This window comes from Podarcis tiliguerta (genome assembly GCF_965153285.1).
Source record: "Podarcis tiliguerta genome assembly, chromosome: 1".
Classification (NCBI taxonomy): Eukaryota; Metazoa; Chordata; class Lepidosauria; order Squamata; family Lacertidae; genus Podarcis; species Podarcis tiliguerta.
Genome location: NC_139534.1, coordinates 20,632,777 through 20,646,762, shown reverse-complemented (window position 1 = coordinate 20,646,762; position 13,986 = coordinate 20,632,777). Strand labels below are relative to the sequence as shown.

Sequence of the window (13,986 nt, the reverse complement as noted above, 5' to 3'; positions counted from 1 at the left end):
CTCTTGTGCTGCTTTTGTTTATTCTCTTGATCTTTTGCTGCCCTTACTCTAACCTTAAAGGACTTGCTAATCAAAATACAGTTGTGGCTACCTTCACAGTGTCTATCCCTTTAAACAAAATGTGCTGCTGTGGTCATAATAACTTGGTCCACCTCACAATATCATGACAAGAATAAAGTAGTTTTCTGACACCCTGATCCTAAATGATTTTCAGTGGTTTGCCCAACATGATATGAAAAAAGGAACATGGTGGCATCCAGATTGCTGATGTTCTTGTGAGGACTGATTTTCACAAGGTTGCTTTGCCATGTGCATATTCAGTTGGTCCAAGAACACAAGCCAGCATGAAATAAAGTGGGGGGACCCCACTAAGTAATTTAGCAAACCTGAGGAGATTTCACCCCTCCCATATCCAAGAATCTCCTGAGGAGTCTGCTGATTCTGCAGAGAGGAGGAGGCGTGTTCTGCTCTCTACTTATTCTGCTCCAGCACCAGATCAGAGAGTCGGTCAGTGAGTCGGTCAGTCAGTCAGTCAGTGTGTCGGAGAGAGAGAGACTGAGTGTTAGAGATTGTGTGTTTAGATAAGGTTGCTGCTAAGAGCAGCTGCAGGCACTCAGTGCGGTTCAGCATTCTTTATGCTTAGACCTATTTAGCTCTGTATATAGTTGTATAATAGTTGTAGTTATAGAATAAAGAGAATATTCTACAGAGCTGCTCTCCGAGTTGTTTATATACTCTGCTGTACTCTGCTGTGCGACAACTCTCTACTTGTGGAAGTGAATCCGGTGCTCAGAACTCTAAGCTGTGAGTCCACAGCACTTTGACCTGTTCCTGTGCTGAAGGTGGTCTCTGGAAGTGCTACCCAGCTCGCCTAGCCCAGTCGGGGCTGAAGTGGATGAGTCCAGTTAGTGGCACTGGCTCAAGGGCGATGCTGACAAAACCATCTCCTAGCGTTGGATACAACTCAGAAAAATATTGGGTTGTACTGCTGCTATGTTTGGATTGCTTTCTCACCCTGTAAAACAGCCCCTGGATAAAATTCTTTGCCAAACATGTTGAGTTCTAAAACTGGTGTAAATTATGAAAGTTTGTATCTCCAGGATCATTTGTTCAGCAATCCGTTGACCTCAGAGAGGGGTGTTGTATGTCAGGGGCTCTTCCTCACAACCATAAATTTCTGCTAGATATGTGCTGTTTACTGGCTTCTGATATTTCACTAAACACTGCCACAGCCATCCTAAAAACTAGAACCTTGTATTGAACATTTAAAAAGGTAAGCTTGCAAGTCTTATCTGTGAGAGTCCAGTTTTGAGTCAATCAGTTGTATCTAATGAAGTTATCTGATTAGCACAAGGACTTCTGTCTGCTCAATAGGACTTCCTGTCCTTGTACGCCCCCTGAGCTCCTCTATCTGTTCTGGGGGTTCCACCAGCCCTCCAGGGCAGAATTGGAGGGATACAAGAAATGTAGAGGGAGTCCTGTTGCTCAGGCGGATATCCTTGAGCTATCAGTTGACTCCATTGGACACAATCCAGTTGGTATTAATTGTTATCATTCATTGGTTGTATGCCTTGTATCTTATTTCCAGCTGATGAAGACTATTACAAAACATTAGTATCATTCCGGAGACACTGTCCTTTTGAGGATTTTGAGATGTCTTCCATTGAAACTTTTGAGAGACTATTGAGAGACTTTGCTTTAGAAACTTTTGAGACGTCTTCTGTTAAAACTTTGGAAAGACTATTGTGAGATTGTCCTTAGGCATCTGTTTTGGAACACTCGGCTTGCTGGTCCTCGCTACCTCTTTGTTATATTGTACATATGAACTTTGAGTGGCTTATTCCTATAATTTAAATGATATCATTATTCTATTATATATTCTCTACTAACTATTAGCTACGTGTTGTGTTTGTATTTTTGTGATTGGATAGCCTTGTTGTGATTCGATGTGTTGTGATTGGATATCCAAGGTAATGGATAGCCTTGTGTGCCATACACAGTGATGGTCATGTCAGTATGGATTGCTAACTCATTATGGACTGGACTGCCTTCAGGCTACTTGCAGCGACAGCTTTTCCAAAAGTGCGGGACAGAGCATTGATCTGTACTGACTTCTGCTGGTTTTTATTTCAGTATGCATCCAGGGTCAATGTGTAGATTCTGGCCATCGGTATGATGGGTATTTAGAACAAAGCTCTCAGTATATCGTTTCTTATCATATTATTTCAGGAGCTGCAGTCAGAACATGCCCGGCAAGCGTTTGCACTGAAAGACAAGAACAAAACAGGCACGATTACTGGCCTGGATTTTGGCAGCATCATGGCTACAATTCGTCCACACATGCTCACTCCTTTTGTGGAGGAGAACTTGGTTTCAGTAAGTATCAGGAAGCATGAGACACAGGGAATGAGGACTGAGATTCAGGTTCTCAAAAACTGCAGATTTGGGATCATCCGTTGCCCAGGCAAGATTTTGTGACCTCCATAAGGATTTTCCTGGTGGGGCTTACTAGAAAGAAGGCAATAACATAAATGAACAGGTAGAAGAAATAAGAATTCTTCCAGCAATTGGTGGAGGTCTAGCTATAGCTAGTGAAGTCTTCTTCTCTTACTCTCCCCCTGCAGTCCCCTGTGTGCAGGTATTTCCAGGAACTGAAACATACAAATATATATATATATTTTATTTCCACCCAGGCTGCAGGTGGCTCCATTTCTCACCAAGTCAGCTTTTCGTATTTCAACGCTTTCAATGCCTTGCTGAACAACATGGAGCTTGTTCGAAAGATATACAGCCTCATTGCAGGTGCTAGAAGAGATGTCGAGGTTACAAAAGGTAAAGCATTGTATGCCATAAACTCTTGAGATTACTGAAGCTGGAGCAATATTTGGCCCCTGTGACTCATTGATAGAGCATCTAGGTTTGCCTGCTGAAGTTCTGTATTCAGTCCACAGTTAGGAGGACCAGGTAGCTGGCGATGGGAAACACCTCCGCCTGAGACCTGGGGGAGCCCTGGCCAGTCAGTCTGACCTGATGTAAAGCAGCTGATCAAGTATCTATGACACATATCACCTAGGTGAGCAAGCTTCTCCTTGCATGGAGCCCATGTAATATCCCCCATCCCTTGAAATGAATGGGCTGAAGAGCTACATTACCACATCAGAACTTCAGCAGCTGCAAAAGATTGTTGACTTAAGGCAGGCATAGGCAAACTCAGCCCTCCAGAGGCTTTGGGACTACAACTCCCATGATCCCTAGCTAACAGGACCAGTGGTCAGGGATGATGGGAATTGTAGTCCCAAAACATCTGGAGGGCCGAGTTTGCCTATGCCTGACTTAAGGCAACAGTCCATGCTCTGTCAAGGTCAATTGCTCATTTGCAAACTTATACCCTGCCTCTTAACTACGAGAGCCCCCAAGGCAGCAGCTTACAATACAAAATATGCATTAAATCAAACGGTAAAAATACACAGAAATTTAGAGCTAAAAACTAGAGTCACAGTAAACTATTTTGGGGTTGTAAGATCTCACAGGGGGGAAGAAAGGATGGAAGGTACCAATGTTAGAAATAAGGAAAGGATGTTCATGTATGTAATTACAGCAGCGAGAATTATTGTGGCAAGGAATTGGAAAAGTGAAATAATACCAACGATAACAGATTGGCAAATACTCATGATAGCATGATCTGTAAAAGGTCCGTAGGCTGCCTCCTTTTTCTGTATTCTAGTAACTGGAAATATAATTAGATAAGGACTCCTCTTGGGCATGTAGCCCCTTAAACTTAATTTGAGTTGGTATTTAGTTCTTTCTTTTTCAATGGCTGGGTCTGGTCTTGGATATTTTAGAGCAGAGCTCTAGAAGAGAGTGCCTCTGACCATATGCAGAGTACTTTCCTCTCTCTACTGAAGAGCTGCAATCCACCTGTGATTAGGAGAAGTATGTCCAGGACAAAATTATGCGATTGGATCTCAAAAATCTAACAAATTTTAGAGCAAACTGTGTTCATTTCAACCTGGTCTTTGGATTTTGCTCCCATAACGTTAAGCCAAACTGTAGATTGTGTATTTAAAAGTTCCAATAAGTTATGCATAATTAGTTTGTGTTTTTTTGTTTTAACCCGTTGCTTTAAAACAGAGGAGTTCTCTCAGTCTGCAATCAAATTTGGACAAGTTACACCTTTGGAGATCGATATCCTTTTCCAGCTCTCCGATTTGTATAATGCCTCAGGGTAATCTTAACTTTTTTTGTAATATTAAGTTTCTAGGGTGTTGTCATTAGATGGAGGTTGTTGTTGTGTGTGTGTTTTTAATTGACAACTGTGGGATGGAAATTCTGTGCACACAGTGTGGTCTTGAGATGGTGTGTGTGTGCCACTCAGTGTATATGCAGTGTGACATGGGGCTAGGGCAACCTATGCCTATATCTGTGCACTCATACACCTGGTTACCATAGTTCCCTCCCTTGCTTTTGAGGGTAAAAGTTTACAGTGTATGTTCAGTCCATAGCTGTCAACCTTCCCTTTTTTGGCGGGAAATTCCCTTACTCCAGTGCCGTTTCCCGCTGCTTCCCACTACTATCCCGGATTGTTAGATATCCCATAGACTGTCCCCTGGACAGGTGAGGCTGCCGATCCCTTATTTTTGAGGCTGCTGATCCCTTATTTTCAAATCTGAAAGTTGACAGCTATGGTTCAGTCTTTTATTACTTTATGCAAATGGGTTCAGATTCCTACTCAGCCATCATGAAGCTCACTGGGTAACACTGGGTCAGTCTTACTGAGTCTTACACAGGGTTGTTGCGAGGATAAAATGAAGGGCAGAACCAAGGGTGCTGCCATGAGCTCCTTGGAAGAAAGTCTGGATCTAAATGCAGCCAAATCAAATCAAATATGCTTTGTGGATGTGTAATTTCGGATTGCAAGCGGGAGATTACATTTTTGAGGGCAGTGGTACCTTGGTTCTCAAACTTAATCCGTTCCCGGAGTCCGTTCAACTCCTGAAACCGTTCGAGAACCAAGGCGCAGCTTCCGATTGGCTGCAGGTGCTTCCTGCACTCAAGCAGAAGCTGCGTCGGATGTTCGGCTTCTGAAAAATGTTCACAAACCGGAACACTTGCTTCCAGGTTTGTGACGTTCAGGAGCCGATTTGTTTGGCAACTAAGCTGTTCAGGAGCCAAGCTTCCACTGCAATACCTCTTTGCAAATATAAAAACTGGTATATTGCAGAGAAGGTTGATTGTAGAATCTTGTAGAATCTTGATGTAGAATCTTTCCCTGTCATATGCTAGTTCTCTGTGTACAGGGATGAGTATTTGATGGGAGAGTTTGGGAAATAACAGCTCAGGTTTATAAATCAAGATATGAACGAGCCTTTTGCTCATGCAAGGAGATTCTTTCCATGAACTTCAATTAAATAATAATAATAATAACAATAATAATTTTATTATTTATGCCCCGCCCATCTGGCTGGGTTTCCCCAGCCACTCTGAGCGGCTTCCAACAAAATATTAAAATACAATAGTCCTTCAGATATTAAAAGCTTCCCTAAACAGGGCTGCCTTCAGATATCTCCTAAAAGTCTGGTAGTTGTTTTTTCCTTTGACATCTGGTGGGAGGGTGTTCCACAGGGTGGGTGCCACTACCAAGAAGGCCCTCTGCCTGGTTCCCTGTAACTTAAACCAGGAAGCCTCAATTAACCATAGTTTCTTGTTTCATCAGAACTGGAGAAACTACGTTTTTGGAATAAGCCAGGGCATTAAGTCAACTTCAAACCATGATTTAATATCCTGGCAGGGTCCAAAGCTCTATAGGCTGAGGTATGGTAGTCTGAAATGTGCCGGATGGGTTTGGGCTTGCTGTTACGTTTAACAGGGATTTCTTTTCCCTGGTCTTGAATGCAGACGCTTGACGCTGGCAGACATTGAGAGAATAGCTCCCTTGGCTGAAGGAGCGTTGCCTTACAACTTGGCAGAACTTCAGAGGCAGGTAGGTACCTTCCAGAAAATATGGAAGCCAGCCAATCCCAGTAAACGTGTAGCGGTTATGGCTTTAAGCTAGGGCTTCTGAGATTATAATTTTGAAATCTTTCCCATGATATCCATATTTATATTTGCTCAGTCCATGGACACACGAGCGCACTGCAGTTTTGGGGAAAGTTTTCCACCCTTCTGAAAACGGCCCTTGTCAAACCATCAAAATGTTTTTTTACACTGTTCTGTGTAATAGAAAGTGCTTGATCTGAGAGGACTGCCTTTGGTCTGTGAGTGTCCCATCCTTTTCAGCAGTTCTTGCAACACCTCTTCCACCAAAATTGGGCTGAAAAAAGGCAGTTTGAAGGAAACAGACACAACCTTCTTGTGACGTGGGGGCCTCTCGGCTGCAGCACAGCATTCCCAAAGATGTTGTTCATAACAACATAACAAAATAGCTGGCTGTTGCTCTGGTCTTTCAGAATATTGTTCAGACGCTTACATTTGTGTTTTAGGTTTGTGAAAAGACGCTTACATTTGTGTTTTAGGTTTGTGAAACTATGTTAAAAATGAATACTTTGTTGAAGAAAGAAAGAAATACACCCGAAACAAATCCTTTTAAAAAGTACAAATCTGGATGCTTGCACAAGCTGCCATGTATTGAATTGTTTCTGGAGGAAAAGCACAGTCTGGTCAGATTATTTTATGAGGCCTTGTATGTGGATTTTGCTGTTTGCAAATTACAGCATTATCTGGATTGTTTTGTGTTAAAGCTCATTTTTGAAATTAACTTGTCTCTAATATTTCGGCATATTTCCTTCTCTTGCCTGATAAAGCCACTCTGTCTTTGTTGATTTTTTATTTTTTATTTTACAATCAGCACATGAAAGATTTGTTGGACTAATTATCCCTCATGGAGATTGACCAGGACTGTTTGGCTAGACTAATTTATTGAATTTTGCTTATGTGGTTTGATTGTTTTTAGCCCTTGTCTCCATAGCAACAGGATTTTTATTTTTTTATTTTTTTAAATTAACTCAAACTTTGGGCTGCTGGAAAAACGCTGCTTTAAAGTAGCCCTGCTTAAAATGAGTGGAAATTCTCTGGAAAAGAAGGGGTTGCATATTTTGCAGCCTTAATGAATTGTCACCTGCTAAGAAATACAGGCCTTCCTGGAATCTTTTGTGTTTTGGGAACAATCAAAGATTTAACATTACTTGGGCCGGACTCAGTCTTTGGATGATCAGATTATATCAGCTAAAAAAAGACTTCTACAGCCTACATTTCGGTTTGAACCTCAGTGAAGGTTCAAGGAAAGAAGCATCCTTGGTAGAATTAAGCTTTGTCCTCCTCCTCCTCCCTCCTCTCTGCACTACTCCATCCTTCTTCTCGTAACAGAAGTGGTGTCACTGTCCTCCTCCTTCCCCCACTCTTACTCCTCTTCTTGCTGCCACATTAGTGGTGGCAAATTCTAACGAAGAGCCCCCAGCACCGTGGGTAGATGTGATGGTTAGAAAGGTGTATTGAACGTAATTTGTTTTGTAAAGCTTTAAAGGTAAAAGGTAAAGGGACCCCCTGACCGTTAGGTCCAGTCGTGGCCGACTCTGGGGTTGCAGCGCTCATCTCGCTTTACTGGCCGAGGGAGCCGGCGTACAGCTTCCGGGTCATGTGGCCAGCATGACTAAGCCGCTTCTGGCGAACCAGAGCAGTGCATGGAAACGCCGTTTACCTTCTCGCCGGAGTGGTACCTATTTATCTACTTGCACTTTGACGTTCTTTTAAACTGCTAGGTTGGCAGGAGCAGGGACTGAGCAACGGGAGCTCGCCCCGTCATGGGGATTCGAACTGCCAGCCTTCTGATCGGCAAGTCCTAGGCTCTGTGGTTTAACCCACAGCCACCCGCCTCCCTTTGTAAAGCTTTACCAAGTTCTAAAAGTCTTTCCAGCCACTGTGGCCATGCCACTGGCCCTCTCCTTTAAAAAAACAACAAAAAACTTATTTATACTTGTTATGCCTACTGGCGTGGTTGCTCGAGAGCGAACAGGAAAGATCCTCACTGGTCTTTTCAAAGGCTTTATTATCGGTGCAAAAACATTCACAGTGCAGAACGTCTCAATTCCATGTCTTGCTCAGTCACTAGCAGAATCTGAGAGTGGGCGGTCCTTAAACTTTCCCCAGCTGTTTCTTGACCCCCATTCGACACCTCCCCTCTCTGCGCGTAAACCTACTGCGCAGGGAGGGGGACTTGCCTCTATCCCACTTTGCTCATGCACGGTCTTGGCTCTCTCTTGCATCCTCCGAGCCCTGCATCCCTTCCCCACTAGAGGCGGGGCTTCCCTCCTAAGGAACGGCTAAGGGAGCTGGGTATGTTTAGCCTGGAGAAGAGGAGGTTAAGGGGAGATATGATAGCCATGTTCAAATATATAAAAGGATGTCACATAGAGGAGGGAGAAAGGTTGTTTTCTGCTGCTCCAGAGAAGCGGACACGGAGCAATGGATCCAAACTACAAGAAAGAAGATTCCACCTAAACATTAGGAAGAACTTCCTGACAGTAAGAGCTGCTCGACAGTGGAATTTGCTGCCAAGGAGTGTGGTGGAGTCTCCTTCTTTGGAGGTCTTTGAGCAGAGGCTTGACAACCATATGTCAGGAGTGCTCTGATGGTGTTTCCTGCTTGGCAGGGGGTTGGACTCGATGGCCCTTGTGGTCTCTTCCAACTCTATGATTCTATGATTCCTCCGCGGAGGAAGTGCTGCTTCTCACAATCTTTGGAAGCTCCCTGTAACCCTCTCGCCTCTGAGCTGATAGCAGTTCCCTGACAATACTTTTCAGATATATACATTTCCTTCATTTTATAGTTCTTTTAGACATTTTAAAACTAGACTTCCTTCCCCTCTTTCTGCAGTTCTTTAAATTTATTTTTAATATCTTCTGCATATCCAAATTAACTTAACTTACTCGTTTATTTATCTTCTTTAAATATATGCTCTTATGTAGCTGCAGGTTATTACAGTGCTACCTTGGTTCTCGAACGTAATCCATTCCAGAAGTCCGTTCCAGAACTGTCCGTTCGAACAGTTCAAAAACCAAGGCACGGCTTCCAATTGGCTGCAGGAGCTTCCTGCACTCAAGCGGAAGCTGCGTTGGATGTTCGGCTCCCGGGAAATGTTCGCAAAACGGAACACTTATTTCTGGGTTCGAGAACCAAGGTACCACCATACAATAATCTTGCCATTGTTTTTATCTGTTTAAAATTTGTCAATATTCAATAAACCATTTCCCTTCTTTTATAATAAGTTTGTTATCTTGCTTTCTTACTCTTCCGGTAAGTTCCGCCATTTCGGCATATTCCATAAGTTTTTGTATCCATTCTTCCTTTGCTGTGTCTTCTTCTTCTTCTTTCCAATTTGGGGCAAGTGACATTTTTGCCGCTGTAGTCTCGTACGTGAATAAATTTCTGTACAATTTAGGTGGTTCTATCCCTATAATTCCCAATCCACTGGCCTTCTCCCGGCCACCTCTCCCAGAGTGCCTTTCTCAGAAGTGAGATGAAAGTGGAGAGCCTCATCCGGTGGCCAATAAGGAGGCGAGGCAGCACTGGTTCACTCCCTCCCCCAGTCTCATTCCAGACAGGGCTGGTGATGTTCCCAGCCTGAAACACAAGCTATACCGCATTTTTCACTCTATAAGACGCACCAGACCATAAGACGCACCTAGTTTTTGGAGGAGGAAAACAAGAAGAAAAATATTCTGAATCTCAGAAGCCAGAACAGCAAGAGGGATCGCTGCGCAGTGAAAGCAGCAATCCCTCTTGCTGTTCTGGCTTCTGGGATAGCTGCGCAGCCTGCATTCGCTTCATAAGACTCGCACACATTTCCCCTTACTTTTTAGGAGGGAAAAAGTGAGTCTTATAGAGCAAAAAATACCGTACACTGCCAGTCAGAGTAAGCAATACTGAGCTAGATGGATGAATGGTCTGACTCTGTATAAGGTAGCTTCCTATGCTCCTAAGGGGAGAAGGAGGCAATGTCTAGTGTTGGGACCTCTATGCCCTGCATTGCCATGTCAGCACAGCAGTGCATGAGAACAGGTCATTAGACTAATGAAGAGGGCGATCTGTGCAAGGGGAGTTTGGCTGCGGAGAGCAATCTGAGATAACGGAAGTCGTAACTTTTTAAACATTTTTATTAACATACCCTTTCCGCCTAGTTGGCAAAGATAAAAGAAGGGGAGGCTGCCAGTCTTTCCATCATACTTGCGGCTGATATTCTCACGGAAAGATTTTCTTTTGTCTAGCTGCTAAATATCTGTGTACAGTGGCTTCACGGAGTGATGCCAGTGACAGTAATTTTCTATTTATAAATATTCATGCTCTGAAAGCCATAGCATTAATTATACTAATTTGCATATCCTATGTGAATCCAGGCGCGTGGCGGGGTATAGTAAGCGCCTTCATAAATAGGCTTAAAGTTATATTTCCATTAGAAGGGAGGAGAAGACAGGCTCAGGGTGACATATGCTTAGGACTCACCTCAATGCACAGTTTTGCTAGGATTTCATGAGGATTGCAAGGAAATGAAGAAACACAGGCTGAGTTCACACATAATGGTAAACTATGGTTTAGCAATATGATGGTTGGCAGTGAGCCATGGACTCCCTCCTAATCCTCCTTTGGCCTGGTAGGGAGGAAGAACTTAGAGGCATTCAATTCCCTTTTCATCTAATTTCGGCTTGTTGTCACGTCTGAACCTGAATGATGGTTAATCTTTCCACCAACCATAGATTAACCACAGTTTAGTGTTCAGTTTAGTGTTTAGTAAGAGGGACATGGGTGGCGCGGTGGGTTAAACCACAGAGCCTAGGACTTGCTGATCAGAAGGTCAGCGGTTCGAATCCCCGCGACGGGGTGAGCGCCCGTTGCTCGGTCCCTGCTCCTGCCCACCTAGCAGTTCGAAAGCACGTCAAAGTGCAAGTAGATAAATAGGTACCACTCCGGCGGGCAAAATGCTAAACAGTGGTTATTCTAAAACAGAAGCTTCTGGTCTAAAGACTGTTTCAGAGGCAGAGGGGAGCAAGCTTGAGTTTTGCTACAACCCAAGCATGGTTTAGTAGCCAGTGAAGCATAAATGAAAAACAGTCCATGGAGTATAGGAAGAACTTCAGCTGGAAATGCTTCAGCAGGCCTGCAGCTTTTAATTTATCCACATTTGGTTTAACCATAAAACCCAATAGTGCCTTGGTTCCCACGTCCCATGACCACAGACTTTAAATTGCGTTGCATGCAAAAGGGCATTTGAGTGCTGAGCATTACCTAGCAGTATATCTTGTAAACGTGGGAACGAGAGAAAGTCATTGTTGTGCATCTTCACAAATTAGTTTTTCAGTTACACTGTCTCTGGGATGTGAGAGAGAGGAAAGTTCAATCCTTAGAAGTAAACCCCGGTTAATGTGTTTAAGAGAGCTGCCTGATCATTTTTATTCTTACTTAAAGCTCAGTGAACAGTTGCTTTCAGTTCTCATAACAGGGTTTGGGGTTTTTTGTGCCCAATTTCATGTCTTGTTCTCTGTCCCTCTCTCCCCCCCACCCCACCCCGCTCCACCGACCCCCGTTCTTCACTCACAGCAATCTTACGGTGATCTGGGCAGACCTGTCTGGCTCCAGGCAGCTGAGTCGGCTTACAGGTTCACTCTGGGCTCAATTGCTGGAGGTGAGTGACATGTCTCTGTGTGCTGTTTTCAAGCTGGGATTGCTGTAATATTATCTAGCCGGGCTGGTTGCAGATCAGCTAAGTTGGAGTTCATTGTCCCTCCCACCCCCAGGGTAGGAATGGTGGTGGAGCTCTGAAGAGAGCTCTTTATTGTTACTTATAAAAAAAAAACAACCCCAGAAAAACCCCCAAGCCTATGATCAGAAGTCCTGACAGAACATGACCTTGGCACTGCAGGCTCCAGACAGTCTTTGGAGCATAACTTGCAGAACGACAGACTTCTCAGATATAGCCTCGGACTCCCCTCTTAATTATAGTTGATGGGATTGATACCAAACTCAGAAAGGGAAACGAAGGCCGGGGACAAATACAGTGTCTTTAATAAAGAGGCTGAAGACATCACATTTTTTCTGCCCCCTTGTTTCATTTTTGGTATATAATTTGGTTGAGACTTACCGTATTTTTCCGTGTATAAGACTAGGGTGTGTTTTTTTTACCAAAAAATTAGGTTTAAAATCGGGACTTGTCTTATACACGGGTAATGCTGAGGGGGTGTTTTCTTATTTTGGAGTCCCCCCAAATAGGGGGCGTCTTATACATGGGAACGACTTATACACGGAAAAATACGGTACATATAGTCATTAGTCATCTTTGAACTACTGATTTATGATAATATTACAAAACAATATTATGAAACGGGGCATAGCAAGAGGCTATGAAACACACCTATGTGTGCTCCAGGTGCTCCAGCTGATAGTCTGTATTCTGTTTACTGTAGATTTTCATACCCACCTGAGCAGTTGCCGTTTGAAGCTGAATTGTACTCCTTCCGCTGCAGAGAACAGCAACTGTTTGGGACTAGGTTGAAAGGGGAATGCAGGAGGCTGCGATGAAGCGTATCTCCAGCTTAATGAGCCTCTGTAACGAGATGATTTTTGTTGTTGTTTGGAAGGCCTGCATCCATCAGTCTCCTAATCGTTTGAGACACCCTGACAGCTAGACCACATTTTTCAGTATTGGCTTCTCTTCAGCACGAAAAAGCAGGGCTTCCCTCTGCCCAGAGAACTTTCCTGCAAAATGCAAACATTTCCAAAGAATTATCTCCCCATCCCCTGCGCTGTTCAGCAGTGAGGTTGGAAGGAATGCTTTGCGATCTGAGCTTCATTTTTAGGCAAAGGCTTGAGTGGTTCAGCCGGTTTTTCCGCACCAGAATTCAGCCCTGGAAAACGTGAAGTATGAATGGAGAACATGTGCAGATTACCAGGCAATCCTAATTACCCCACCCTCCCACCCAGGACTGTGGGTAAGAGTTCCATGGGCATAAGCAGAGTGTCCTTCACAGGGGTGCCAACTTGAATAAAATATGGAGGGGAGCAGGTAAGCCCTCTCCCGCATAATCGATCACATGACACGGTGCACGTACACCATTTGAATGGCAATGCCCATCAATTTGGGGCAGGTGCCCTCTCAAATATTTTATTGGGGGGGGGGTAAAGACCCATTTGCCCTTAGGAGTTGGCTTCTATGGTCCTTCATATTTTTCCTGTCCTACATTTCACTCTGTTCTCCATCAAACTCCTTTATGTCTCAGGGCTGTTGTAACACCGTTCATATGTCTCATAATTATTTATTAACTTATTTAGAAGATTTATAAACCGCTTGCTAAAAAACACAACACCTCTCCTAGCAGTGTACAAATAAAAATTAGAGAGTGAACACAGCTAAAATCCACACTCCAGATAAAAGCAATCGAAACAAACTTAAAAACAAGAGCAGAAGCACTTATTCCACGCTGGCATGTTTTGTTTGGGCACAGTGAGAAGCTGGAATATAAAACGTTCGTTGTCTTTTGGTTTGCAGCCGTAGGAGCTACTGCCGTCTACCCTATCGATCTGGTGAAGACGCGCATGCAGAACCAGCGCACAACGGGCTCCGTGGTGGGAGAGCTGATGTACAAAAACAGCTTCGATTGTTTCAAGAAGGTTCTGCGTTACGAAGGCGCTTTTGGCCTTTACAGAGGTGAGCAGATGAAACGCATCAGTCCAATACACCTGCGGTTGACCTTTTAATGGCTTTTGTGCAAGCGCCTAAACAGCGCAAGGAAACTCTTGAGGGATAGGGAGCCGTGTTTGTGTGTGTGTTGGGTACTTCTTGGCTTATAAAACTGCAAAACTCTCAAACTGTGTAGCTTGAAGGTGCTGTATAGGTTAATACCCGTTAGGTGCTTTTCTGTGCTTTCATGTGCACACACATCTTAAGTTACTTACTTAATTTATTACATACATTTATATGCCACCTTGGAGGGTGGCGCTGTG

At 43.8% G+C, this 13,986-nt stretch overlaps 1 protein-coding gene across 3 annotated transcripts in view; it reads left to right on the top strand.

Annotated features, from left to right (window-relative positions):
• SLC25A12 (solute carrier family 25 member 12) overlaps positions 1-13,986 on the top strand; it is a 61,788-nt gene that overhangs the window by 21,558 nt on the left and 26,244 nt on the right. For all 3 annotated transcript variants that reach the window (XM_083408909.1, XM_083408910.1, XM_083408911.1), the window contains 6 exons: positions 2,230-2,376; positions 2,694-2,832; positions 4,132-4,225; positions 5,896-5,980; positions 11,587-11,671; positions 13,532-13,690. In XM_083408909.1, coding sequence (XP_083265035.1) covers positions 2,230-2,376; positions 2,694-2,832; positions 4,132-4,225; positions 5,896-5,980; positions 11,587-11,671; positions 13,532-13,690 — 709 coding nt within the window. The remainder of the gene's footprint in view (positions 1-2,229; positions 2,377-2,693; positions 2,833-4,131; positions 4,226-5,895; positions 5,981-11,586; positions 11,672-13,531; positions 13,691-13,986) is intronic.